At 39.6% G+C, this 25549-nt stretch overlaps 2 protein-coding genes across 2 annotated transcripts in view; one reads left to right on the top strand and one right to left on the bottom strand.

The window, feature by feature from the left end:
* Positions 1-25549, top strand: part of cep89 (centrosomal protein 89) — a 54636-nt gene that overhangs the window by 21441 nt on the left and 7646 nt on the right. The window contains exon 17 of the mRNA XM_041065958.1: positions 24374-24522. Within this exon, the coding sequence (XP_040921892.1) occupies positions 24374-24522 (149 nt within the window). The remainder of the gene's footprint in view (positions 1-24373; positions 24523-25549) is intronic.
* On the bottom strand, positions 6656-24449 carry zgc:165481 (uncharacterized protein LOC100073327 homolog). The gene is made up of 2 exons (XM_041064775.1): positions 24213-24449; positions 6656-7474 (listed from the first exon to the last, which is right to left on the bottom strand). The coding sequence occupies exons 1-2, from the start codon at positions 24274-24276 to the stop codon at positions 6729-6731; spliced, it is 810 nt and encodes a 269-aa protein (XP_040920709.1). The 5' UTR covers positions 24277-24449; the 3' UTR covers positions 6656-6728.

The following is a 25549-nucleotide window of genomic DNA, read 5'->3' on the forward strand; positions in this document are numbered from 1 at the left end:
CCATGACTTTCTGTAGAAATAAAATGAACCCACTTTAGTGAGTCACCATGGTTACCTTTTCTACATCTACCTACAGTGCCATCTTGGTTTGAATCTTACCACTACGGTTGACACTTGTCCTGCAACACCAGCTGGTACAGCCTTTGTATGTTTGCGTGTTTGTTTGTTTGCTATGCTAAACGTGCACATGATGTTAGTCTTTCACTATTGGTGCCGTGCTCTAGGGCTAGTGCTCTTGGTGTGTTCCAGCTGTCAGCAGCGCTTGTCAATCAAGCCGCAGCAGGGAAAAACATCTCAGTGGTTCTGACAATTTTATTAGTGTCTCTATAGCAACAGCCCAGAGAGAAAGAGGTGTGTGTTTTTGTGTGTGAATGTGAGTTCTATTGGTGGTAATCAGACCATTGAAAGAGGAGAGCTGTAGATGTGTGGAAGGACATTATTCCCTTCCTCCTTTTATTCTTCATTAGTGTACTTCTTCATCCCCCGCCAGCGAAACAAGAGATTAACTGCGATAACACTTAAAGGTCCTTGAAGGTGCTGCAGAGGTTATACTTGAGCAAAACCACTGACTGTGATAGACCTGCCACAATGCAATAAATTGGTCACGCATCATCAAGTATATGCCTTCATTAAATACCAAAAAAGGCCTGCACCTGCACAGATTATTCATGTCATTGAATAAGCTGTCTCTATGTGTTTAATCTGTCTTTTATGGAATAATTGCGCATGAAGTGTGAAAAATTTTTTTTAAAAATGTTCATCACTAGATATATGAGCTTGATCTATAACCATCTTGTTACTCATTTTTTCCAACCAAAACCCAAAGACACTGAATTCACAATAAAACAAAGAAAAAGAGCAAATTGTGGTTACCTTAGTTATGTGCATTCCTGGAGGTTCCAGCTATTTTTTTTTCTTATATCAAAGAAGTCATGTTCGCAGTTGCTCATTCACTTTATGAAAGTGGCACGTGGGAAGTTTGCACTGCACTGGAGAACATCCTTCCTTCAACCAGCCTCTTACTGACTTCACTGTCAAACACTGCAGGGACCAGAAACATGTAGGAAAAAACAGAAATCAACTCAAACAGGCCAAACACAGTTTACAGTTTTGAGGAGGTTCACATTAGCCAGAGCAAGACGTATTGAGCCTTTACACATGGGTAAGACAACACTGATACAGAGGCACAATTCAGCCATAATAATTTCTTTGTCATAGTTACTGCATTTGATTTTGCATTGTCGAGTTAGTTATGTGGTTAGTATTGAGCCATCTGTTTACTGAGAATTACATTTGTTATGATTATATACAACCTGTGGTGTTGTTTGTGTAGGATTTAGCTTCACCGATAATTTTTTCTTTTAATTTCAAGCGTGCTGAGACATTTGAGTGGTGACTTGATCTCATTTGACTTTTTAATTTTTTAATTTTTATAGTGTTGCGATTACTTGTAGTTCACTGTATGAGCAAAATGATGCAATGCCTGATTACAATGTCTCAGTGGTTGCAACTAGTTTTTGCTCAAGATTTTGATTCTGCACAGGTCTGCATCAGTGTTATTATTCTTGTCAGCTCTCTACATTTCAGTGGGTAGTTACAGAATTCTCTGCTTTCCAGGGGCCTTTGAACCTCGACAACAAACAAATTAAAGAAAGGAAACATTTTGGTTTGAGGTTTGCCACTTACAGGTAGTAAATAATATATATTATCAAAATTGCCAGTTACTCACAGATTCACAGCACAAAAACCCCATGACTGCCAGAGAAGAGGGTGGTGAGCATATACAGCAGTGTTTCCCATACACTGATTTATTTGTGGCAACCACACCACAATATCAACATTGGCCTCCACATATTGATTTTGTATTTTTTACTATTTAAGATGGGTAAAATCTTATTTCACAGTAGAGCTGCATGCAGTGCATGGATTTACTCAGCCCCTCCTAGCACCAGTCTCTCTCTCTCTCTCTCTCTCTCTCTCTCTCTCTCTCTCTCTCTCTCTCTCTCTCTCTCTCTCATTGACAACAGACCTATCTATGAATAGCCCCTCTCCTCCCTGCACACTCTGAATCAAACATAAATCCTCCAGCCAGAATGACCATTCTGGCTGTTTGTCCCTCTGAGGCAACACACAGAGAGTCTCATAAAAAAAGGGCCCCTACAGCAGCAGGTTCGCTATCCAGTTCATGTGTTTAGAATATTTCCACTGCTGCTGTGGCAGCTAAAGCAGAAAGAGAGGGTCAGGAAGGGATAACTGTAGCTAATGAAGAGACAGGTGTAGGAGAGGAAGAGGACAGCAGCCAACATGCCGCTGTGGGAGCATGTGAGTTGATGATGTCCACTCAGTTAAAATGACAGTAAAAGTCCACAAGATGGTGGCCTCATTTCACTGACCTTTACAGTCAAATATTCCATTTTAAAGCTCAATTATGTTCTGAAAGACATTGAAATGGAGTTTCAAATGTTGCACTTTTTTCCCTGACCATTTACTTGCCACAGTCCCTTTTGTATCGTACTGCAGCTCATGGGGTCTGCTGAACTTGATGAGATTCTCATCCTCACAGCAGTTAGCAGGTGGGAATTGAAAAAAAAGTTTTTTCACACAAATGAAATGAAATACAGTACTAGCAAATATCAGTATCAGTTTCTTTCTTTTTAGTGACCAACTAAAAACTCAACTCAACTATAGATTTCATTCGATTGTTATAAACCTATAGTGATTGTAATGCACGTTGCTGCCTTGTGAATTGAAAAGTGAGGGATTGTGTGTAAAGTGTGTGCTATAAAGAGAGGACATATTGTTACTACATTATTCATGTCAAATTAAAATCCATGCCCCCATCTTTTTGAAACACCTGAAAATGTTGAATATTTTAGTGAGTGTATGTATAAATATAGCCAGATCACAAGCATGACCTGTGCTGCTTGACGTCAGTGTGAGATGACTTTCAGCCTATTTTTTCTTTAAAAATTCTCCTCCATTCTTTGCATGTCTTTTCCAAAACCTTTTACATGTACAACAGTGATTAACCTTAATCATATGATCATAGGAATATTTGCTCCTTCTGTTGCCTGTGTGCTGTGAGCTCTGACCTTCAGTCTTTGGTGCTTATTGAAGAAATTAATCATTTTTCCCCTCATCTCATTGGATCAGATAGGGTAACTGTGTCAGATTGGGCTTGAAGGAGCTCTTCTTAGGTTTTCTCTGCCGCTGAACCAGGAGCTGCTAAGTGTCTTTTACCAAGAGTTTCAGCCATCATTGTGTTTACAAGACAAAAGGTTATAATATCAGAAAGTGACGAGATAGGCCGACCAGTCCAGGGCTGGCTGGTTAGCCTGCTAACTTCAGCAGAAGAAAAGAAGTGTTAAGAGACAGAAGCTAAACAAGAGTTAACATCAGCATTCTTTATTATCACATCTTGTCCTTGATAAACTACACTACACTACATACTGTCAACTATGATAATTGGTACCATTTTCAAAGAAACAGTCCCTATAAAAACATGAGGTCAGTGAGGTCTGTGGATTATCCCTCATAACCAGGACAGTCTACTATGTTCAGTGGTCTTATATTTGGACCAATGGTAATTCTCTTTTCAGATGTAGGAGAGGACAGTTTTTTTTTATGTAACCTGCCACTCAACTGAAAAAGATGAAAGACAGGGTCCTGTAGATGTCGGGCAGTACAGCCAGCAGGACAAACGCTCCACTGACAAGTACTCTAACAGTTCTGCCAGTCAGGCAGAAAAATAAAATATCTTTCTACTGTCTGACCTGCTGCCATTGTCTGTCATCTCTCATTTCTGTGTTTCTTTTTTCTGTCTTAGTTTGTGTGCCTCCTGCTGATTACACTGTATAAAACAGTCTCAGCACATTATTGCTTTATTACTGTATATCTTTGACCATCACAGTACTTTAAAAAAAGACTGATTCATATTTGTCAAGTAAGGAATGCTATTACCCTGACTTATCACCACTATCTATGAAAGACATGGTTCTTTTGTTGTCTGTCTCTTTGGACCTGTCACTATTTTTTTTGACTCCTAACAGTAATCTCATGCAGCTAGACCTCTATCTTAGCAAGCCCAACACTGCACAACACTTTCTGTGAAAGTACTAATAAGCTCTCACCTTTAGATTTTATTGGTTTGAATTCTAACACCAGCACCTAGTCTTTTTGAGTTTGATGAGACAGACTGTGCAAGATTAAACAGTGATGACAGCAATGTTGATTGTGTTACTTGTTGATATTCAAAAAGTGAACTTAATGAATTAAAGCAGCCCATAATAAGCACACAAGCCATGTATAGAAAATAATTCTCCATTTATTTCATTCTCTAGTAGCATCTTTTATCAGAAGCGTGGCACTAAGCTGAGAGCTTCAGTCACACAGGAAACATAGAAGTGAGTATAGAGACAGGTAGAGAAACAAAGATAGGAAGAAGTCAGAAGGAAAAAGGAAAATAGAAAATAAGTCCTGGACTTATACAGGATGGGTTTAGCATAAAGTGTTTTCCAAAATGCTACATTTCCATTTTAATGAAAAAATATCAGTACCTGAAGTTTATCATCCAATATATCTAAAAGTAATCCGTCCATGGCCCTCAGTTATCACAGTTGTACTGAAAAGGTCCTAAATTGAGTGAATGTGGAGTCCTTGTGAGTACAAGAAAGTTGATAATTGTCATTGTCATGTAAATAACTGCTCTAAACACCCCCACCTTCACTTACATAATGAAACACCCCTAAAAAGCAATTTATAGTCTAACTCTTCCTTTTAACTCATTGCTGTCTCAGAAAACAAACAGCAGAATTTATATTGAGGATGCAGAAGTAAAAGGAAAACTCCTTTTTGGAAACCACAGGAGAGGCTTAAAGCTACAGGAGACTTCATTGACAGCTTTGAAATGACATTTAAATGTTTACACCGCAAGTTATTGTGACTTTTAGTCAGAAGTTCATATGCCAGGATCGTACACATATTGGAGCTTTTCTCTGACATGAATCAAGATAGCACATAAATAATACACACAACCTTGAGGTGCCACACAGTAACACATCCACATGGATTAGGTATGGCAGTATGTGCACCAGGTTATCCAATGTGAAGGTTAACAGAGGACTCCCATAAGCACAAACTGTACCTTTGAGCCAAATGAGCTTTTTACAACCTGTACCAAAAAAACCAAGCAGCCTTGCTACATTCAACCCAACAAGAAACTGGAGGTTGTTGAGCTTAATATTTAAAGAGTACAAAAAAACCTGAGATATGAGTCTGGCTTATGTGTTAGATGTACCAAACACTGTAGATTCAACACAACAACCTGAATGGTATGTGAGTATTTATTTGAAGCAGAGAGAAAAAGAGAGGGAAGGAGAGGGGCACATTCAATATTCAACACCAACAAACCTCATCACACATACTGTGTGTTCAAAGCTACTGCTGTGACTGTGACAGTAAAACAAATGAAGTATTATTTGCCAATTCATTCATTAAATTTGGTAATTTTCTTTTGTATTTTAAAATGTTTGTTGCATTGCAACTATCATTTTTATTCCTCATTTGGAACATCTGGAATTTCTGTGGTAAAAATTCAGCCAAATGGACAGCTTTTTTTCAGTGTCAGGATAAAAAGATGTTGCAACAGACTTATATCAACAGGTTCAATAGACTGATATCTTTCAACCCATAGATGTTAGTGCCAATGCATTTCCTTCATACAACATTCGTTTAGTGATGATATTTTCAGGAGCTAATGGCAAGACGAGTATCACAGTTAACATCCATTCAGTTCTGGGTTGCCTGTAGCATAAATGCTGGTGTATAGTTTTGAAAAACACTCCTTAACGCACAAAGAAATGGTTTCATTTGAAAATATTTTCAAATTTAAAATGAAAATAAGTTTTCACTGTCAATCAATGTCTTTGTGGTGCCTTTGCTTTTAATTTCAAATCACCTACAACACTGATTCCCTCCCTTTTTGCTACTGACAATTGGCAATTTTCCAGACATAATTTAATGCAGTTGTTAATTGATTTGATTATAGCCCAAGAAAACCAAGTAAATTACCAGACTTTGAATGTAGACAATCGATTGATTTTTTTTTCTTAATTGTTTGCTTGTGTGGTGTATGGTATGTCAGTTGTAGTGCTCACTTTTCAACTCAAGGTGCTGTATGTATTAATGGCTTAAAGCTGAATCAAAATCTACAGACATCCTAAAGTAAAGTTAAAAATTAGTAAATCCCACCATTCAGTTAAAAATGGTTGCAAGATTTTTCTAGATGTACAACATTGATAAATGAGGGCCTAGGATTTCATCAGTGCTTTTATTGTGTAAGTCAAAGAGTAAAGGTCTGCTCTCAAGTTTTATGATAAACTAGGTCATACACACAACATTGAACAATTAAGGTCACAGAAATACATCACAGAAATAGGTACAGTCTGCTCCCACTAACAGAGTTTGCCAGTGGCTCTTGCCAGACTAGTTTCTGAGTTTCATTAGTCAGCTGGAAAGTGTGGACCATCACTGAAGATGGTCTTCCTAAGTCTTGTGGCTGGCCCATTATTTGCATGAAAATAACTGACTGGTAGCCAGTCAGACTCCTGTTGAGGAAAGGGCATTACCTTCACTTTTTGGCATCATATCTATCTACATAACAAAGCAAATACCTGTTTTCTGCAGCTGACTTTATCCCATCCAAGGACCACTGGTTTGGTAGCCTCGTATCAGCCCCTGGAGGAGCAGTCACACATACCCTGACACAGACACTGGCAGAAGCCATATACCAGGCAAACTGTCAAGCTTGATGGCACCAAGCTAACGCATACAATACCCAGTGTCACTCTTTGGATCACTAGCAAGTAGATTCCTAGAGGCAGTGAGCCAAAGTATAAGAAACCCAGCAGCCAGACCAGGATGCGTGGGACGTGATTACAGAACTTGGACAGGGCGTCCTGGTCAGCGGGCCCATTTGAGCCCATCGATACTGAGTCCAGGCTCTGCTCAGCATAAATGTCAGAGCTGCCGTTGGGGCTTGGGGAGTGCTGTGTGTCTCCCTGCACTTCCATAATGGTGATGACCAGGCAGTTGGAGGAGTCATGAGACGGGCTAGAGGAGGAGAAACTCTTTGGAGTCAGGACCACCTCCCTGTTGTGGTCGGAGCTCCAGGATTTGTCCCGCATTGCCAAGTGGGACATAATATTAGCATCGTCAGGCAGGGCTGACACCTCAAACTCTGTAATCTCAGTTTGGTGTCGGCAGAAGGGGCAGGAGATGCAGCCTGCACCATCAGCAATGTCCAGGATCTTAATGAGGCAGCGGGCACAGACCCGGTGCAGGCAGTCCAGGATCTTGGGCTTGCGGTTGTGGGCATTGTAGCGCTGGTAACAAATTTTACATTCTAATTCCTCTGGTGGAGGACAGTCCTTCTCCTCTAACTCAGGCTGAGGGGAGCTCATCTTCAAGTCATGTTCTGGGAAAAGATATAGAGGCAGACACAGATTGAGAAAAAGAGTTAGAGGTACAGTGATCTTTATCTTTCTAGTCCAGCGTTGTGACTCTGAGTAGGATGTTAGAGATGGCACTGAAACAAGCAGATGTTTCTGACTACAGTATCTGGTGTATCACTGCCCAGCAGGAAAAGGTCAGGACTCTGTCTTCTTCTCTGACTGCTTCTACTCTGTGTACCTGCTGCTGATGAATGATTTATGGTTTGGGAATTGGATCAGGGTGTCGTCCCACAGCTCTTTGAGGCAAAGCAGGAGCCAGTAATGCTATTGATCTTTGGGGAGAGGTGGTAGGGATAGCTGCTCCTTCAAAAGATTTTGTTGATTCAGTGTTTTTGTGTAAAATACCATGTTTTTGCAGTTCTTCATTAAATTACCCCTGAATTGAATCTTTTACATTGTTGCTTTTAGTTTAGTTTATTTGTTGTTGCTTTGATGATATAAAGCCCTGTTTAGTCTTTTAATTTGGTTTGCTAGGATGTGGAACTGTAGAGCAAAGTAATTTCTTTGTTCACTTCTATGTTGTTTGTAATGTCACTGACCAAATTAATGTTTTAGTTAGCATCAACTTCAGCTGAATTAATCCAGATCAAATGCAGGAAGTTAAAGCCATTATTACAAAATTGTTGTAATAATGGAAGAATTTAAAAACATGTGAGCTGTGGCAGATGTAGAGTTAAAAAAAAAAAGCTACTTAAAAACCATCATGCTTCCAGTCTATTGATTTTTCCAAGAGGAGTAGGTGCTGTCATCCATGCCTCGGAGCTATATGCCAACTAAATCTACTCTGTGTGGAGATACTTGCAAATACTTGCAAATACTCTACTACAAAGAATAAGGAGAAGAATAGAAAACGCAGGCATCGTTATTGATTAGATGTCACAATTCACACAACCTTATCACCACCCCTGAGGTACCTGCTTTAAACACAGTGCTCACTTGCCCTCGCCCACCACCCATGAAAATACATTCAAGTTATAATCTGGGATTAAGGTTTAGACAAGCTTGTGTGCAGGATATCAACACTTGTGTGACTGTCACTCCTGTATCAGCTCTAGTCGATGCCAGCAGCTTCACTGGGATTGTACATAATTGCTGACAGCTACTGAAGTCCTAAAGGGCTGATACAAGAAAACTCCTAAGATCTGTTTTCTCCATGGAGAAACAGCAAGACGCTGTCAGTCATCATTAATAAGGTCAAATAGCTGTAAGCATGCATCCATAGACACCAAGCATAAATAGGAATGAGTTTAAGGAGCCTCCACCTCCTGTACTCTGCTCCAGACTTTTACTGTGGTAGATCATCTGCAGGAACAAACTGTTAGAGGTCCCTTAAGATTTCTACATCTTTATAATATGATAATACGACGAAGTCTCAAAATTAATGCAAAGATTAATTTTACTATTTTAGTACAGGCTATTTTACATTGTGTGTCCAGTCTTTGATTAATATAGTTTTACAGTTAATGGCCTATTTTCCTTCGTCTCTTCATTTAATTAGTATGATTTATAGATTGGGTCACATGTTTTGAGGCTTTTGAGGGTGAAACTGAATTCCATTGAGAAGAGATGTAACTATGTATTCTTGATTCATTGTGGCTGTGTCTTAATACGCTTTTTAAAAAATATATTATTGTTTAAATTGGAAACATCATTTCTTAAATTTTAATAATTAATTTTCAAATTTTTTTGTCATTCTTAAGTGACTAATGACTTGGGGCAGTGTGCAAAGGCATGGGGATAACATGTTGATGTGGTGGTAATGTTTGTTGGTAACATCATTGTAGAGTGGTAGTGTCTTGGTGCAGTGGGCAATGATACTAGAATATTAGGAATATTTTGGTGGGGTTTAATATGTTGGTGGTATATAGTGGTGATTATTTGTATGGAATGGTAGGTACATGATGGTATGATTATATTACTTCGAAAGGGTGGTAACCAGTTGGTAAAATCTTAGAATATACTGTAGATGCAGTAGTAACAATAATGTCATGCTATTAGTTTTGCCCTGGACTGAAGGTTAATGATACAACCTCCCTCTCAAACATCTGTGTGACCCTGCTAGCCCCGTATGTGAATACTGATAGTGTAACACTGTTGTTTGTTCTGGCCAGAAATACCACATCATCACATAGGCTTAACATTAGTGGCCATGCACAAAAACAGTAATTACAATACACTAATTCTACTAAGATTACAACAACATAAACTCACAAACACTGAGCCTCACTTTCCCCTCATATTATCCCCTCACAGTCCTGATGGGAGAGCCAGCTGAACTTGTGTTTAACAGGAAATGACAAGAGCTTCTGAAAGTAACTCACTTGGCATTACCTTGATTGAGAATTCAAGGGCAACAACATAATTAGCCAGGATATAGAGGAAAATATAATAATAAAGATCAACTCTGACTATGAATATGTGAACCTAGCAAAGATTATAAAGCTAAAGGCTGATTCATCCTCAGGTTATGGCTGATAACAAACACATGTGGTTTGTTACTGTTAAATTACTTAGCACAGAAAGAATTGCATTATTCTAACTCTACAGGACCAGGAACATACAAAGTCTAGAGACTGACCAGACCAAATAATACAAACCAAAACATACTGTACTGTACAACCAATACCGGTATATACAACACATCTTATTCCACAAACATTCAGCTGTGATATACCATTTCTTTTGCTTATATAACAGAACATATCAGAGCCATGATGGGCTCTCTGATAACTCACCACCAGAGGCAAAGACTCAAACACTTCTTATTCTTTAGTGAAGCAAATCTACTGTGGATTTCTCAGAATGCCCCTCAGAGTTGTGAAATAGGTGTGATCACACTAAAGGGACGGGATGCTTAGCAGCAGGTCTGTAATTTTCAGAATGCCATTTCATATTCCCAGATCAACTTGAAACATATTGGATAGGGGACTGGATGAGAAACACGCTCCACTCCAGATACTGTCATCAAGAATAGCTCAACGGTGATGCCAGTTGTGTTAGTATACTGGTTTGCTGTGTCAGAGATGTGTCTAACAGTGATCAGCTTTGCGGTGATAACTGATAAGACTGTGTACTTTGAGAGGCATGTCAGGTCATTGAGTTTCACATGAAAATTATATTCCAGTGGACTATATATATTGAATTTCCTGTCTTTCTTTAAAATGTTAAGAATCTCACTAACTAATTTAGAATATTACTTTCTTTATATGAGCCAAATCCAGTCTCTGTTCTGAGAGTAGAAAATGAGTGATCTTATCCATCAAGGATTTTGGAGACAGTGTAGTATGGGCATGTATCACCAACTACTTTGGTGCCTCTCTGGTATTTAGTTGTGTGCTTTGTGTTTATAAAGTCCTGTTCTATATGTGCATTGCTTTCTTATATTTCTAATCGATTAAAAATGAATGATGTAGGAAACTTTCCTCTTCCTTCCACAGATTTAGTTTTTCCTGCATACAGTGGTTTTGACATCTGCCTTATAGGCTGATTGGTCTGGGAGAAACATGCATCTTTGACATTCATCACCCTTGACCACTGAGACTCCACCATTTGTCTGGCCATTGTAGCACAGATCAGGCATTGTTTTAGCTGGCCGTTGGTGGACTTCCTCACATCTAAGACAAAAAGCGATGTTTCTTATAGTTCTCCCTGTCACCTAGCAATGGTCCTTCTGGGATATGAATCCTGCTTTATGTGTAACTTTTCACAAAAGGAGAGCTGAAATATCTTCATGGGGTCTGAAGTCTTTGAGATGACAGCTACTGAGTGGCATTACCCCTGCCCACTTTGAAGACATAATGTGCTTATATGCAGCTTTTTGCGGGTGTGTAGATGTTATCATCAGCCACCAGAACATGCTGACGTGGACATCCTGTATACAGAGTTTCATCAGTTCTCCTCATATTCCTAATATCAGCTACAGTAAGATGGTAAGCATTCTTATACAGTCCTTGTAGCTACATGGATAGGATGGGGTCGCAGCAGAGAAGCTTTGTTCAGGTCCTGTTTTATGTGGTTAAATTCATTGTGATTCTGTAAAGGTTCAAGAGGATTACAAAGGGTTTAGTTAAACCTCCAAAAAGTTACTGAGTACTTTGCTGACCCATTGCAGTTACTTCATTCCTATTACTTTACTTTAAATCTGTATTTGGTCATTAGCAAGTCCCCCTCCTGACAGGAAGATGCTATATAAAGAAAAGCCAGTCATTCATTCATTCATGACCATGAAATATAGATTGAATAGGTGGATGTTGCATTGGCAATTGCCCAGCAGGCCTCTCTGTGACTTGGTGACTGTTAAATATTTCAGCCACCAGTCTGTTGCGTTAAAAAGCCTTCTGAAACATGTCAGAAAGATGTCAGAAAGAACCAGCTCCTTCTACATCAATCCCAGGAGCAGAATCGCCCTGTTTTCCCCTGAAGTCAAGGACAAATACATGTTGTAAAGAAAGGGCACAACACTGGGATTGTGCACGGGAGTATCCAGCTCCTTGCTATGCAACATGCAACATGAACCTTAGTGTAAAGGTTACAGTTGTTCATAGAACTATCCTGTGTTTGCAGTGTAAACAACAACAATCAGCTTTGTTACCAGAAAGAATTGTGTGTCTCATCAAGACAAAATAATGCTTTTCATATTTCATAAAACTTTTTCAAAGCCTTTTTTAAATATTTTGAAACATCATCAGCATTATTTACATCAGTTTGCTTTCTCCTTTTTCTCCTCTTTTATTGGCTTATTACTACCTTTAATGGCACATCACAGCCACCATTTGTCAGCCAGATGGATGGTCCAGAGCAGTTCAGCTACGTTGTCATTTGGGAGAACATTTTTCTGCTGAGCTGCTGAGGTTCAACAACCAGCCGTGTTTTTCTAATCTTTATCTGCTGCCAGATTCTTCATTTCTCAGTCCTGAACTTGATTTCAACTTGGCCTTGTACATGCCTTCTTCTAGAACTGAAGGGAGCCTGTGGTGATGAGCTGCTGGTATAAATAACAGTGGGCTCATACAGGTGCATGGTGGTACAATAAAGGGCAGCTGTAGCTGTGCAGAGGAGCGATTGATGAGCCACAAAACAATAAATAATCAAAGACAGTGATAGAGTGGTAGAATACAGTGTTGTGAAGTCCACATGAAGAAAGACAAATGTAGGAGAACAGCTTCCCAGTGTTGTGTCATATATGTGAGTTCTGACTGACAGAGCAGGTGATTGACTTATGTACTGACTGACTGACAGATGAGTTAACTGACTAGTCGACTGACTCATTGACAGGTTGACTGACTGAATAATGGGTCTCCAAGGTAAAAATGTTAAATTTGAAAAGTGTGAGACTGATTTGAAATGGTTATGTAGCTCCACTGTGGACGAGGAATAACACAGAACACAGGGGAGGAGGTGGACGAAAGCTGACATTTGACATTTAGGAATTGGTGGACTGGGGGAGAGTTGAGGCTGGAAAGAATGAAATTGTGTTCCTATTCTCTAGAGATATTTAGAGATCCAGTTACATCTTACTGTAAAAACATACTGTGCAAACATACAGTAGTTTATTGCATCGTTCTCTAGAAAACACAGGAGAGTCCCTCTTATTATCTTGGCATTTTCAATAATATATACTGTAGACAGCAGGATGAGTTGGGCTGTGTAATGATTTTGGAGACTACTCTTTATTCAGAGAGTGTGCTTTGAAGATACAGAGGTTCAGGCTGACTAAACATTTCATATACATCTAGAAACATGTTATTTACACACATAAAACTGGAGGCTGAGTTTACCTACTATCTAAGTTGCACATTGCATTTAAACACTAATGTGCACTTTTATCCTGTATGCATTTGATTCTGCTCTAGCATGCCATGTTGTTCCATGTTGTTCCAGTGTGATTCTTACATGACAACAAGGAAAACCTAATTCAACTTGACAAAACAAAAACATTTGACTTGTGTGAAATAGTGAAGGGATAAAGAAGCTTCAGAGGAATGAGAAAAACAAGGAAGTCTGAATCAAAGGAGCCTTTCAGGTGATAATGAGATTTCACTACAGCATATAACATGATCAAAATACCATGAAATACCTGCTGCCTAAACTCATAAACATCCATGATGAGAGCTTACTCACTGCCTACAGTCAATCAAGGTACTCACAGTAGATGTGATATGCATAATTATGCTTAATTTCGACTGTGTACTAGATTTCATTTAAACTTAAAACTGCACACATACCTGTCCAACCACCTTCAGATGGTTTTATATTTCAGTTAAGTAAATGGAAAGGCCTTAAAGCAGTGTAAAAGTAGTTACTGTGATGGGTGCAAAGGAGCCAGCCAGGTGAAAGTGTTTGTGTAGGGAAGAAGTCAGGATGGATGGTTGGGTCACTAAAACATACAGCTATAACACAAGAGACCACTGTTCCCTGTTGTTTCCTTGTGACCTTGACCATGATTGTTCCATATACTTAACCACTTAACCACTTATCTTTGTAACCATGATGATGAAGCTCCCCGAAACCTAGCCAAGTAGTCATTTTATCCCAAGTTTATTTTAACTCAAATCAGGATCTTTCTCTAAACCTAACCACATCGTATTTGTGCGTAAACCTAACCAAACCTTAACCCTGGAGTTGTCACATCACAATAAAGATGACCTGTGATTTGTAACAATTTTGAACTCTGACAAATCCTGTCGTCCTGCTAATAGGGGCTTCCGATCAGAAAACGTGTCCTTCTAAGGGGTGGTTCAAGCAATGTATTTTGTCATTTAATTTGAATAACTTAGAACAGTATGTACTAACCAACAGATTGATTGAATCTCTGCCATCTCAATCCATGCTGTTTTGTAGCTGGCCTCCCTCTCACGTGAGGTCCAACCAGAGGAGAATTTCCCCATTGCGAAAATCAATAACGTATCACATTAAATTATTCTACAAACCACTACCAGTAACAAGTCGGTATTTTTAAAAGAAAAAAGTGCTTTGATCGACAAGTTTTGTCGCGTAATGGAAAAGACTTTGATCCCCAAGATAAAAGCAAAGTCTAAGCTGTATTATCATAGCTACAGAAGTCTGTGCAACACTGATCTCCAGGCGCTCTATTGGATCTGAACCTTTTACAGCCAGGATTAAAAAACAGTCAATACTCTGTATAGATCCTGGCAAGATGAATTTGATCAAGCGCTGTTTACCTGCATTTACACTGTAGCATATGATAAGGGCAAGCTAGTGGATTTGTGCTCTCTTCTTGAAAAAACTATTTGCTTTTGGTTTTAGCCGATAGGTACTTGGATTGAGTCTGATTCTGTGCCTTTTTACTGACAATGTTTTAATTATTTGGGAAAATATCTTTTCCTTACATATGTCAACAATTTCAGAGTGCAGAGCTGCTGTATCTCACAATGTTACAATTCACCTAAAACATATGCTCAAAAATATCAAGTGCATGTGTGATAGTTTTAAAAAAGTGAGAAAAATTCTCAAACTTGCCATGTGACTAACAGCACACCTGCAGAGGATCTACCTCCTACAACATTTTGACTGCCAGACATACAGCAGGCACACTTCACAAAAAGCCCCCAGTGCACCCCACTGTTCCTAAACTCTGGCTGCACATTTGTGTGTATGTGTATGGCTTATGATTTATCAGATCGTATGGCAGACAAGATGGTGTATTTATTCTCCCAAGGCTGTATGTTCTCTGTTACCCTGTCCCCTCCTCTCTCCTCCTCCTCTCTGTGTGGATTGTTGATGATAGCTTTGACCTTTGCTGTCAGAATATCTGCTTGGTGATGCTTCTCTGAATTATGCCATTGATCCAGAGGATTACCTTCATGCTGCTGTTGGCAGATTTTTCATCCTTGTTCACAACAATTATGTGTAAAAACAGAGCAGTTTTGGTAAACTTCCTTTATTTTTTTGAACAGTTGGCCTGTTAAAATACATAGAGTAAGTTCCAACTGTACTTTCTGGGTTTATTTATTTGAAATACTGCACAGGAACATTGCCCTTTGCTAATAATATTTTGGTGCACTTTCATATTTCTTAGAACTTTATATTCTGTATTAGTATTCCTTAAAGTCTGCACTAAATCCCAATAAATTCTCATATTTCATTGTATTTGTTTATGCAACTAAATCAATTCATATACATTTACACCCTGACTATTCCAAAAGCTTGACATTAAGTCCAGTCAAACGACTCTCAATAGGCCAAACTGGGATTTAGGATTTTTAACTTTCAATCAGAAGTTGAAAAAAAGTATGGAAATTTGACTGGTTGGCAGTTTAAGCTGAAATTATGCTTCTGCAAAGATACATCTAAAAATGTCTCCTGAATCTACGTTGAGACAATAGAGAAGGGTGTTATGGGTAAGTACTGGTCACAGAGTAACTGACGTGCACACCTTCCAAATTTCAACAATGCATCATGCAGACCTGCATCTCACGCATGCTGATTGGTAAATTCGACTCTCACACACACACGCGCGCTTTGTTCTAAACGTGTAAAAACAAAAACAGCCGTGCAAACATCTCTGAATGACTTCAGTGCATGTTCACCTGCAAAACCTTCCAAGCACAGTCTACTGACTTTTCTTAATAGAGTTAGAGAGGTTAAGTAGTTCTCAGCCTTGCCTGACAGAACAGTAGGTAAATTTGTCTAAAAACATTGCAGTATAATCAGTTGTGGCATTCCTACTCCATATTCTGTATAGTAACCTGTTCAGCTTTTTAGCTGCTGTCATTTAGATTGATTTTCAGGCAATTTTCTGCAATCTTTAGCTGTGACAAAGACAAATCTATGGACCTAAAGTGATGCATCTCACACAAACAACATTCTGTCAAGACCACATTTGTCAAAGTGTGTTTCATCATAAGCACAGTATTGTGGCTCAGTTCTGGAAGCTCTGCCATTTAATGAAGGCAAACACAAGAGTGTGAGGCAGCAAGAAAAGCATACACTAACAAAACAGGGCCACCTGCAACAATGACAGAGGTGATACAATGTTCAGATAAGCTAGTAACTAACAACATGTGTAAGCAGTGATTCAACAAAACTGAAGGTATTTCACAATAAAAGCACAATAAAATAAGAAGTGAATAGAATTGAAGAAAAGAGTTGAAGTTGGGGTTATGGCCTGTAACAAGATGCAGCATAATGTGTTAATGGAGCATTTAAGCATGTAATCTGAGCAACTGGCTCCTCACAGTTTTTGCAGGCGTGTCAAATAAAGGCAGATTAGTGATTCTGTGTCAGGGTGTTTTTGCTGTATCACTGTAGAAGCATAGTAGTAGTGGAGAAATCTGTTTGTAGTGCAGAAATGATTTTAACCTGTTGATTACTGTAGGACCAGAGGTAAAAAAACATATAACAATAACAGTAATACAAAATAATGCATGTAAAAAATAGCAAATAACAAAATAATTGCATCAGCATTCTTTCACTCACTTTGTGACACAGAGCAGCAATGGGAAGCCTTGGGGTGGAAATGGATATGTTAGCCACATCACAAATGATCCAGCCACTGCTGACAGTGTGGTTTGTCAGAACAAGCTTCATTAGATGCTCGAGTCCAGTAGAAATGATCACAAAAACCATTGAATGATATGGGGGGGGGTGTTGACTGAGCACTGTTGCTTCAGATCAAGCAGGCCCTGAGTGTGAATCTCTGTGGTAATGTGGGTTTATTCTGGGAGCACCAGCTTTCCCCATACCAGAGGAGTGCTCTTAAAGTGCTCTCAGAGTGGCTATTGTTACTGCCTCCATGTTGTCCAGTGAAAATATTATGGTAGCTGTGCTGCGACAACATGCGACAGTGGCAAAGCGGCCTCTTGAAATGCACACCCATGTCTAATGTCTGTTGTTGATTGAGTGGACAGCTGTTCAGCTTAATACCACAGTAACCCCAACCACAGGATACACATCACAGCACAATATGTGATTTTTCATCCCAGTTAAAATGTAGAACAACTAAGTAGAACAACATATCTGGGCAGTAGAAATAGCAGTAAACAACTGCCATCTGTAGGCATCAGTAGGCTGCCAGCAATACACAGTATCAAGTCCAGATCTGTGAAAGAGATTCACCTCATTAATCTACCTTAACCTCTAAATGATTATATGCCAGGGAAATGACAAAGAAATAAGAAGAGTCTCAAAGGTAAACACAGAGCCAAACCACCAGGATCTTTACATCTTAAACATGCTTCAAAACATCAGTTCTATTAAATACCAACAAATGGTTGATTTTACTCTGGTAGGTAAACAGCTTTCTCCCACCTGCCACAGAGTCAGGCCTATCCCAGCTATTTGTGTCAAACCCAGCAGTCAAAAAAGATTGCATTTTAGATTACACAGTATCATTGTTTGCCGTTTTAAAACAGCCTCCAACAAACCACCACACAACTGTAGACTCTCCACACCACAAGAACTTGACTTGCTGACAAAGGTCAGAGATTTTTAAAGGAGGGGGGTATGACAGCAAAATCTTGTGGGAGGTGGCAAATCAGATCCTCCTTGATATTGATGTTTATGCTGCTCGCCACTGGTTCAGGAGGAGAAATGTCATAATTTCTAACCTTTACTGAAGTTTGCTGACCTACAGTAAATGCTGTTTTCCAACCCCACCCTGCTTCACAGTCATGAAGTTTTATGTATTCACACCTTGGAGCTGCCCAGATACCCACAGGATTCTGCTATTGGCCACAGGGAGTTGCCCAGTGTATTGTTAGTTTTCTGTGGTTCTATGGTTAGCCGCTGGAAGCTAACAAGTACAACCACAGAGGGTTTTTTTGGGCCCCTGGGAGCGAAGAATTGCAGCCACACTCTTACATTGCCTTCTAGTGGAAGCTGTCGAGTAAACAAACAGTACTTTAGGAAACATACAGGAAACATATGTTGCTCCACTGCATGCCTACATCAGATAAACCTGTTTCATCCATTAGATTTAACTTCCTGTATTGTGTTCTTTTGTTTCACTGTGCTCTCATTTAGTACATCCACTTGTCTCTTATTAAATACAGTCAGGTGGGTGTAGGGTAGGGTCTTGTGTACTTGATTTTTGCTTGCTCCATGCAACTGCTTCATTACCTCTGGGCTTACCCTTGCTAATGACAAGAGACAGCCAATCTCAGGCGGAAAGGTTAATCTGTTTACACACGCAGTGTTTTCTAGCTAACGGAATGGAGTTGTTGCTGCAGGGAATCGTTTGGATTTGTGAATGAAAGAATTGGATAAAATAGTATGATGTTATTAGTGAGGTTTCAAGGTGTTAATTAGAATAATGGCAGGTTGGAAGATAAAAAGAGAGCATATACTGCATATACAGTCGTCTTAACAGAATCTTAATTTGCTCTGCATTCAGACTGTTGTAGCAGTTGTTGGCTGTGGCACAAATCCAATTTCAGCATAAGGCAGGACATATGGCAGTGCTGAGACATGGTCAGCTTTGACGAGGTGGTAGGACCTAAAGGATCAACTACAGCTGGGTTTTCATATGGACACACAAAGGAATCAAGTGACTGGTCATTTTAGAAGATTAATGGTGTGAAGCCTGCGAGCCAGCTAGAGTAGGCAACCCAAGTTAGTCACTGCCACATATATTCAGTGCTCTCCTACAGCGTCCACCTGTAAGATCGAGGTCACCACAGGGGATAGTTGTTATTGCCAGAGAGTCTGGATGCCAAATACGTATTCTGTATTCACATAAAACTCCATTTAATGTGAGCTGGCCGACTGAAATGTACTTACAATTTCTGAGCAAAGGATCACATGCAATACAGCTCAATTGTGGGGTTTCAAAACCCTCCTATATAACAGGAGATTCTATCTTTATATCAATACAAAACTGATTTAATGTTGTCTTGGAATTAACAGGAATATTGTTGAGACTAATAACAAATCTCAGTCCCTGCTGAAAACCTTGTGGCCATCAGTCAAAGACAGTGTTTGTACTGAAAGATTCTCAGGTGTGAGGACAAAAAGAGAACTGTGCTCAGTGAAATCTCCGGAGACAAAAGTGTAACAAAAAACTGTTAACAAAATAATGAAAAACATCTTTAATACAGCTACAATCACTCCCTGGGATGTAGAAAAAAAATACTTGTCTGCTCTGAATTTTTAGTATTTTTGCTGTTACTGGGTGGAGAAGGTCAGCCAGCCTCTGGGCTACAGCTACAAGGGGAGATGTATTGGTTTGGCATTGCTTAGCTCAGCTTGTTGTGAGGGCAAAATGTCACCGCTTCGGTTGGGCTGATGCTGGCGCCCTGCTGCCTCCCTGGGGGGTTGATGGAGATTCAGGCCAAGCTTTGGAGACATTTTGCTTCCCAGATTACAGTTCTCCAACATCTAATACCATTTCCATTCGTTACTGAGCACAACTGGGATTTAGCATGCTGCCTGGGGAGAAAGCTGGGGCCATTTTAAAGGACTAAGGCTCTTAGCCATGTCCCCAGTATATAATAGGACAAGATTCAGATACAGTTGAGATGAATATTTAGATTGCACTTGTCAGCAGGGCTTGTAGCCACCCTGCTGAGACAGAGTTGGCCCCCTGCAGATCCTGTGCTCTCAAACTTTCTTTGAGTGCTTCTTGAATGTGTCTGGAGCGTTCTAATTTTTAAAAAACATGTTTGATCTGGTGTGTTGCCCTGTGTCTTTGACTTCTCTTTGCTGCAATGTAAATTCCCTCAGTGTATTATAAATAAATTGCCTAATGATTTTCTTTACTAAAGCATTGTAAATAAACACATGAATAAATGAAAAAATAAGAATGACTTCTTGGACAGTTTTGGCCTACCCTGCATATGCCCAAATGTGGAAAAACTTTTCCAAATAATTGCATTATCAAGTTGCAGTGGTCAGTTCGTTAGCTATTTTGGTCATTTTAATACATACTGGTAGCTTTGTCAGTACAGCTTAAGATGGTTTGGTTTGATTAAGTTCTGTGTAACTCTCTGAAACGCAGCCACACACACACACGCACTCAGAATCAGAGTTTTTACTTGTAAAGACGATGCTGATTCTTGGAATTCCCACTCTCTGGCCCCTGAAGAAGGGCAATGGTAAATAGCCTGTCTTTGTTGACAGCCTCTTCGGTCAGAGTCTATTTAAATAGACCAAATCACAAACCATAAATTTGCCTCAAGGGGCTTCTAAGTACATCATACAATAGCAGGGTGGTAACTGATGACATATGCTAAAATTTAACATAGGCATGCTGCATGTATATACTAATACTGATGTACTTCATTTTAACTATACGCACATATTTTTCAGTGCTGATTTGATTCTTTGTGGTACTGCAGTGTGGTCCTGAGCTGTGTACACAATTGCATCTGAGTCATGCTTACGTTATCTGTCTCTGCAACACTACTTGCAATTTGTGGCCTCTTGCTTACACATATTTGTGGAAACAGAACAGCTTGTTTAACATAGTGTGTGTTGTGATTAAGCCTAACAGCTACACAAGAGTTGGTTCAGTGAAAAGCAGAATCTTTGAAATGTTTTCAGTTGTTGGTCTGATGATGCACAGAACGCACATTGTGTTATAAAGCAGAGCTGCCCTGCCTATAAGGTAAAATATCTAAGAAAACAAGCCACCTCATGGTTGAAGGGCTTTTTGGGCATTGTGACATCCAATACATTCAGGAGACAGTGAGGTCATACATCTTTGTCATCCTGTGCCTGTAACAAATGATTTCATGAAACAGGTTTGTAATGAATTACACACCCAGGGTGAGGTCAGGGCTTGTACAGTATATTTCTCATGTACCCAATCGATCTCAAGGTCTGTCTGCTATCAGGATTTGGACTTCATTCACACATCCATTTCAACAGCAGGAATTTCCAGTGTGCCTACTGCTGAACAAACGTTTGCACATGTCTATCCATCTGTTAATGATGACTTGCTCATAAGCTTCATGGGGCTGTGTCTTCTGTTTATATTCTGTGGTCTGTAAGTATATCTGAGAGATGAACTGCTGAGACACATTTGATTGTCTTTAGCAGTGAGGGAAATTACACATAAATACAGCACATATAAAAAAACGGGCACGTATAGATATAATGTCAACTCTGAGGTACAGTGTTTATTCAGTCATTATGGAAATGGGTAAATGATTGAGGTAAATGGTAAATGGTTGGATTTTGTTCTTCATGGACTATCTTCCTTCAACATTCATTTTTGATTTTTAACTTTCGTCTGTTTGTCTCAAAATAAGATTCATTTGTTGTGAAGGAGGTGCATCCTGCCTTTGCAACAGTTATTAGCTGTGTGGTAGAAATGGTAACACAGGGTGTAGAATATGGTACAGGGTATGGGTATGATATAGAAGGACTAGGCAACAACCAAATTTAACTACACTCAAATCATACATCTTGAAAGTGTCACATAGTGGTACCAGATACACCCCCTTCAGTTTCTAGCTATGACCAGATTGGTGCCCTAGTCATCCTTGCATTAGTTGGCATAGATTATAAGAATACTAATACAACAATACTAGGTCAAAACCTAGCATATGGTAAAATTGAGGACATAATTAAAAACTGTGGAACTGCTGTAAACAACTACTGGCTAAGGCCTGTTTGAAAAGTTGCCAAACGTCTCTAGATGACATGATACGCTAATTAGCATATTTGTGACATCATCGTATCATATTTTCATTGTGCGTGGTGTCAGCTGCTTTAAGCCCTTTATCTGTTTGTCTTCTACTCTCTGTGCTCATTTTCAAGCTGCTGCTCTGTTCTGCTAAAATCCAGATTTCACAAGTGCAACGTCATCTGACAAAATCACCATACACATAAGTTAAAGACAACGGCTGTGCTGTGATTTCAGCTATATTTACTTCTAAAATGATCACTCAGAGAGAAGGTTAGAAGCTCATTCATGTCTATGTCAGCTGATGTGCAGTCAAATGAATGAGACACATAGAGGGGTGTGCCTGCAGTAGGAAAGCCTGACCTTGCCCTCGAGGGGAAATACTAGTTACTGTCTTCTGTGGAAAGTAGCTAAGGTTTCTCAAAAAAGTTGTTAGATTTGTAGCTATGCCTTTTGATTTTTCTTTATTTTCCTACTTTTCTGTTAGTAATACTTACCTCAGTATAGGATTTTATAGTATGAATTCACACCGGAGCGCTACATACAAGTATACATTACACAGTTAATTCACAAATTACTAATTAAAGTGGATTGTTTGATTCTTTTCCTTCAGTGACATTGACTCTGTGTTTTTGCACACACCCTGCTGAACTTAAAAATGAATTTTACCCACTTGTTCATCAAGTCCTTTTTACTCAGAGCAAAAATCATTTTGACATGTTCTCAGCTCTCAAATCTGTCCTGGGCAATTCATTTCTTTTTTTTCCCCATCTTTCATCAGACAGACTAGAAAGAGAGCAAGCTGTCTTGACTTTGAGCGTGGCCTAAACATTCATAAAATCGATAAGAAACACATACGTAAATTCAAAACCACAACCATGGACTCAATCATAGAAAATGTGAATTATCAAAGCTATAAAGTCAATGAACAGGTAATGAAGTTCAACATGTGATTCCAAAGCCTGTTTAACAGGTGGTGTCACATAGATGTAACAGGAGTACAGTTATTTAGGTGAGAAAAGATAATTCACTCCTTTATTTCACAAGAAATGGTTCATTTCTGCTAACTGATTTCCTATTGTATGCCATCTCTCTGTTTAGCATTGGACTCATTCTATAGCACTCAGGTTTTACAATGACAAATTGTTCCATGTTTTTTGTTGTTGGGAGAAACATGAATCCTGAATGTAATTGGCTGGCTAAAGAAAAAAAACAGTTGACTCCTGTGCTTGTATACAACAGTCAGGAAAATATTCAATGTGCGAACCCATCATGTTTGGATAATTACATCTCGCCAGGCCTCTGATCTGGTATCATAATTACTAGATTTAAAAGGAAGGGAGCAGGGGAGCATCAGAGGTATGGTCTTATAGATAAATCAGTATCAAAATCATCACCAGTGTTAAAGCATAAAACACTTTGATTAAGTGCTGCAGTACAAAATGTCTAATAATCCATTCCCAATAAGCCAGTGATAAAGCCTGTGATCTGTAAGTATGTAAAAGAGTTGAAACAACTTGTTTGTTTCAGACTGAAACTCCAATGAACACACAAATAAACTGGCTGAAAGCAGACACACACAGTGTGTGTCCTTATTTAGTCCTTTTGCCTTGTTCAGTCCTTTTCTGTCCTTATTCACACCTTTTTCCTTCTCCAACTGCAGAGCACAAAGCAGCAACACGCAGTATCTTACCCTCTCTTTCTTTTTGTGCATCTTTATTTATCCTCTGCCTCTCGTTCCTTCTTACAGTGCTTTCTGTCATTGATTATTTCTTAACTTAAATGGCCCTCCTTTTGCTTTATCATGTCATGAGCGTTATACTGCAGTAGCTGAGTTAAACTAGTCCACAGAACAATAAACATGTATTCCACTTGTATGAGTGTGTGTGGGTGCTGCACTAAGAGCAGTAGTTATAGGCTGTCTGCAGCTCAGCAGCTGCTTATCTGTGGATACAGCAACTTAAATATGAGTCTAAAACAACAACTATTAATCCTGGACATAGACACAAACAGACACCAACACAAGTGCAAACCCTCCAAACAAATAAACACCAAATGCAGTACAAGTAGCCACTCTGTAGAATATCTGCAGGTTAGTGTGTGTTGTTCCTCACCTTGTCCCAATGTGTGTGACTCCCCCTCCTCCACTCCAGTTGTCTCTGCTGCGCTGTCCTTCATGTAAATCCACCTCTTTCATAGCAACACTCCACATCTCATTCCTCTCTGTGTGTGTGTGTGTTGTGTGTGCACGCGCGTGTGTGTATGTTATGTGCAGGTGTACCGGAGGCAGGCGTCAACCAGACTGGCAGCGTTGGAGGAGGCAGCAGAGGGGAGGACAGCTTCTTACCAGAGGGAGATCCTTCACCTGCAGAGGCTGCTAAGAGAAAGACAGGAGGCTGAGGAGAGACTACTGCAGTCCAAACGGTAGGAGGGGAGTGAAGAGGAGAGCGAGAGAGAGAGAGAGAGGGAGGCAGGAGAGAGTGGAGGAGAAATGGTAGGAGGCAGGCAGGCAGAAAAAAAGGGAGGAGGATAGGAAGACAACGTGTGAATGAGAGAGGAGGAGGAGAGTGAGGTGATGGTGTGTGTAGCTTGAAAAAGGAGGGAGGCCAGAGGCAGTGAGCTGTAGCAGTAAGGTGTGCATGGAGGCAGAACAGGTCACATCAACAAAACAATTACTGACTAGAAACAGAAAGAGATGTCTAGACTAACAGATCAGTTTCAAGCTGTTTAAAATCATGTCTTTTTTCTTGAATTGTTTGCCTCAAAAACAATAATAAACAGTAGTTTGCTCAACAGAGTACTGGCAGGTTCATTTTTCTACTGTTAAATAAATACCTTGCTCAGTACACACGGCTCCTTAACGACCAAATTGATGTTTGTAAGAGTAGTGAGGAACCCACAGATGATTATCACGTGACTCTGCAGTTCCCCTCAGCGCTAGTGTGTTTCAGCATTTTTAAACTTCTTGTGGCTTCACAGCCTGCAACATTACTTTTTGAATAACACTCACCTCCCTTATCTCATCGTCTCATTTCCAGCTGCAGCGTGCAGCTATTTTAAGTAAAAAGAGCTCTAATAAATCTACTGTATGAAACCTGCCCAGCACTAAATGAAAGACCGACAGTCAGCTGTAGATGGTGAACATAGTGGAGTGTTTAGCAGTTGAACATCCAGGCATTTTCCTCAGCAGTTGGTGGAGACCAAAACAGAGCTAAAAGGAGAGTGAAAATTTACTTACATTCATCAGGTGACCAGAAACACAGCTCCAGATGAATGCCTATTATTAAGCAAAGGTGGCAGAATGCCACATAAAAAACATAATTCTTTCACAATTATGTTTTGTACAAAATCAATTTGCTGTTGCAGTTTAGCTGCAATGGCTAAACTTCAGAGACAGGTTGTTTAGAATTTTTTTTGTGCTGCCCCAAAGTGGCCAAAATATGTGTTAAAA

This window comes from Toxotes jaculatrix, chromosome 1 (genome assembly GCF_017976425.1).
Source record: "Toxotes jaculatrix isolate fToxJac2 chromosome 1, fToxJac2.pri, whole genome shotgun sequence".
Classification (NCBI taxonomy): domain Eukaryota; kingdom Metazoa; phylum Chordata; class Actinopteri; family Toxotidae; genus Toxotes; species Toxotes jaculatrix.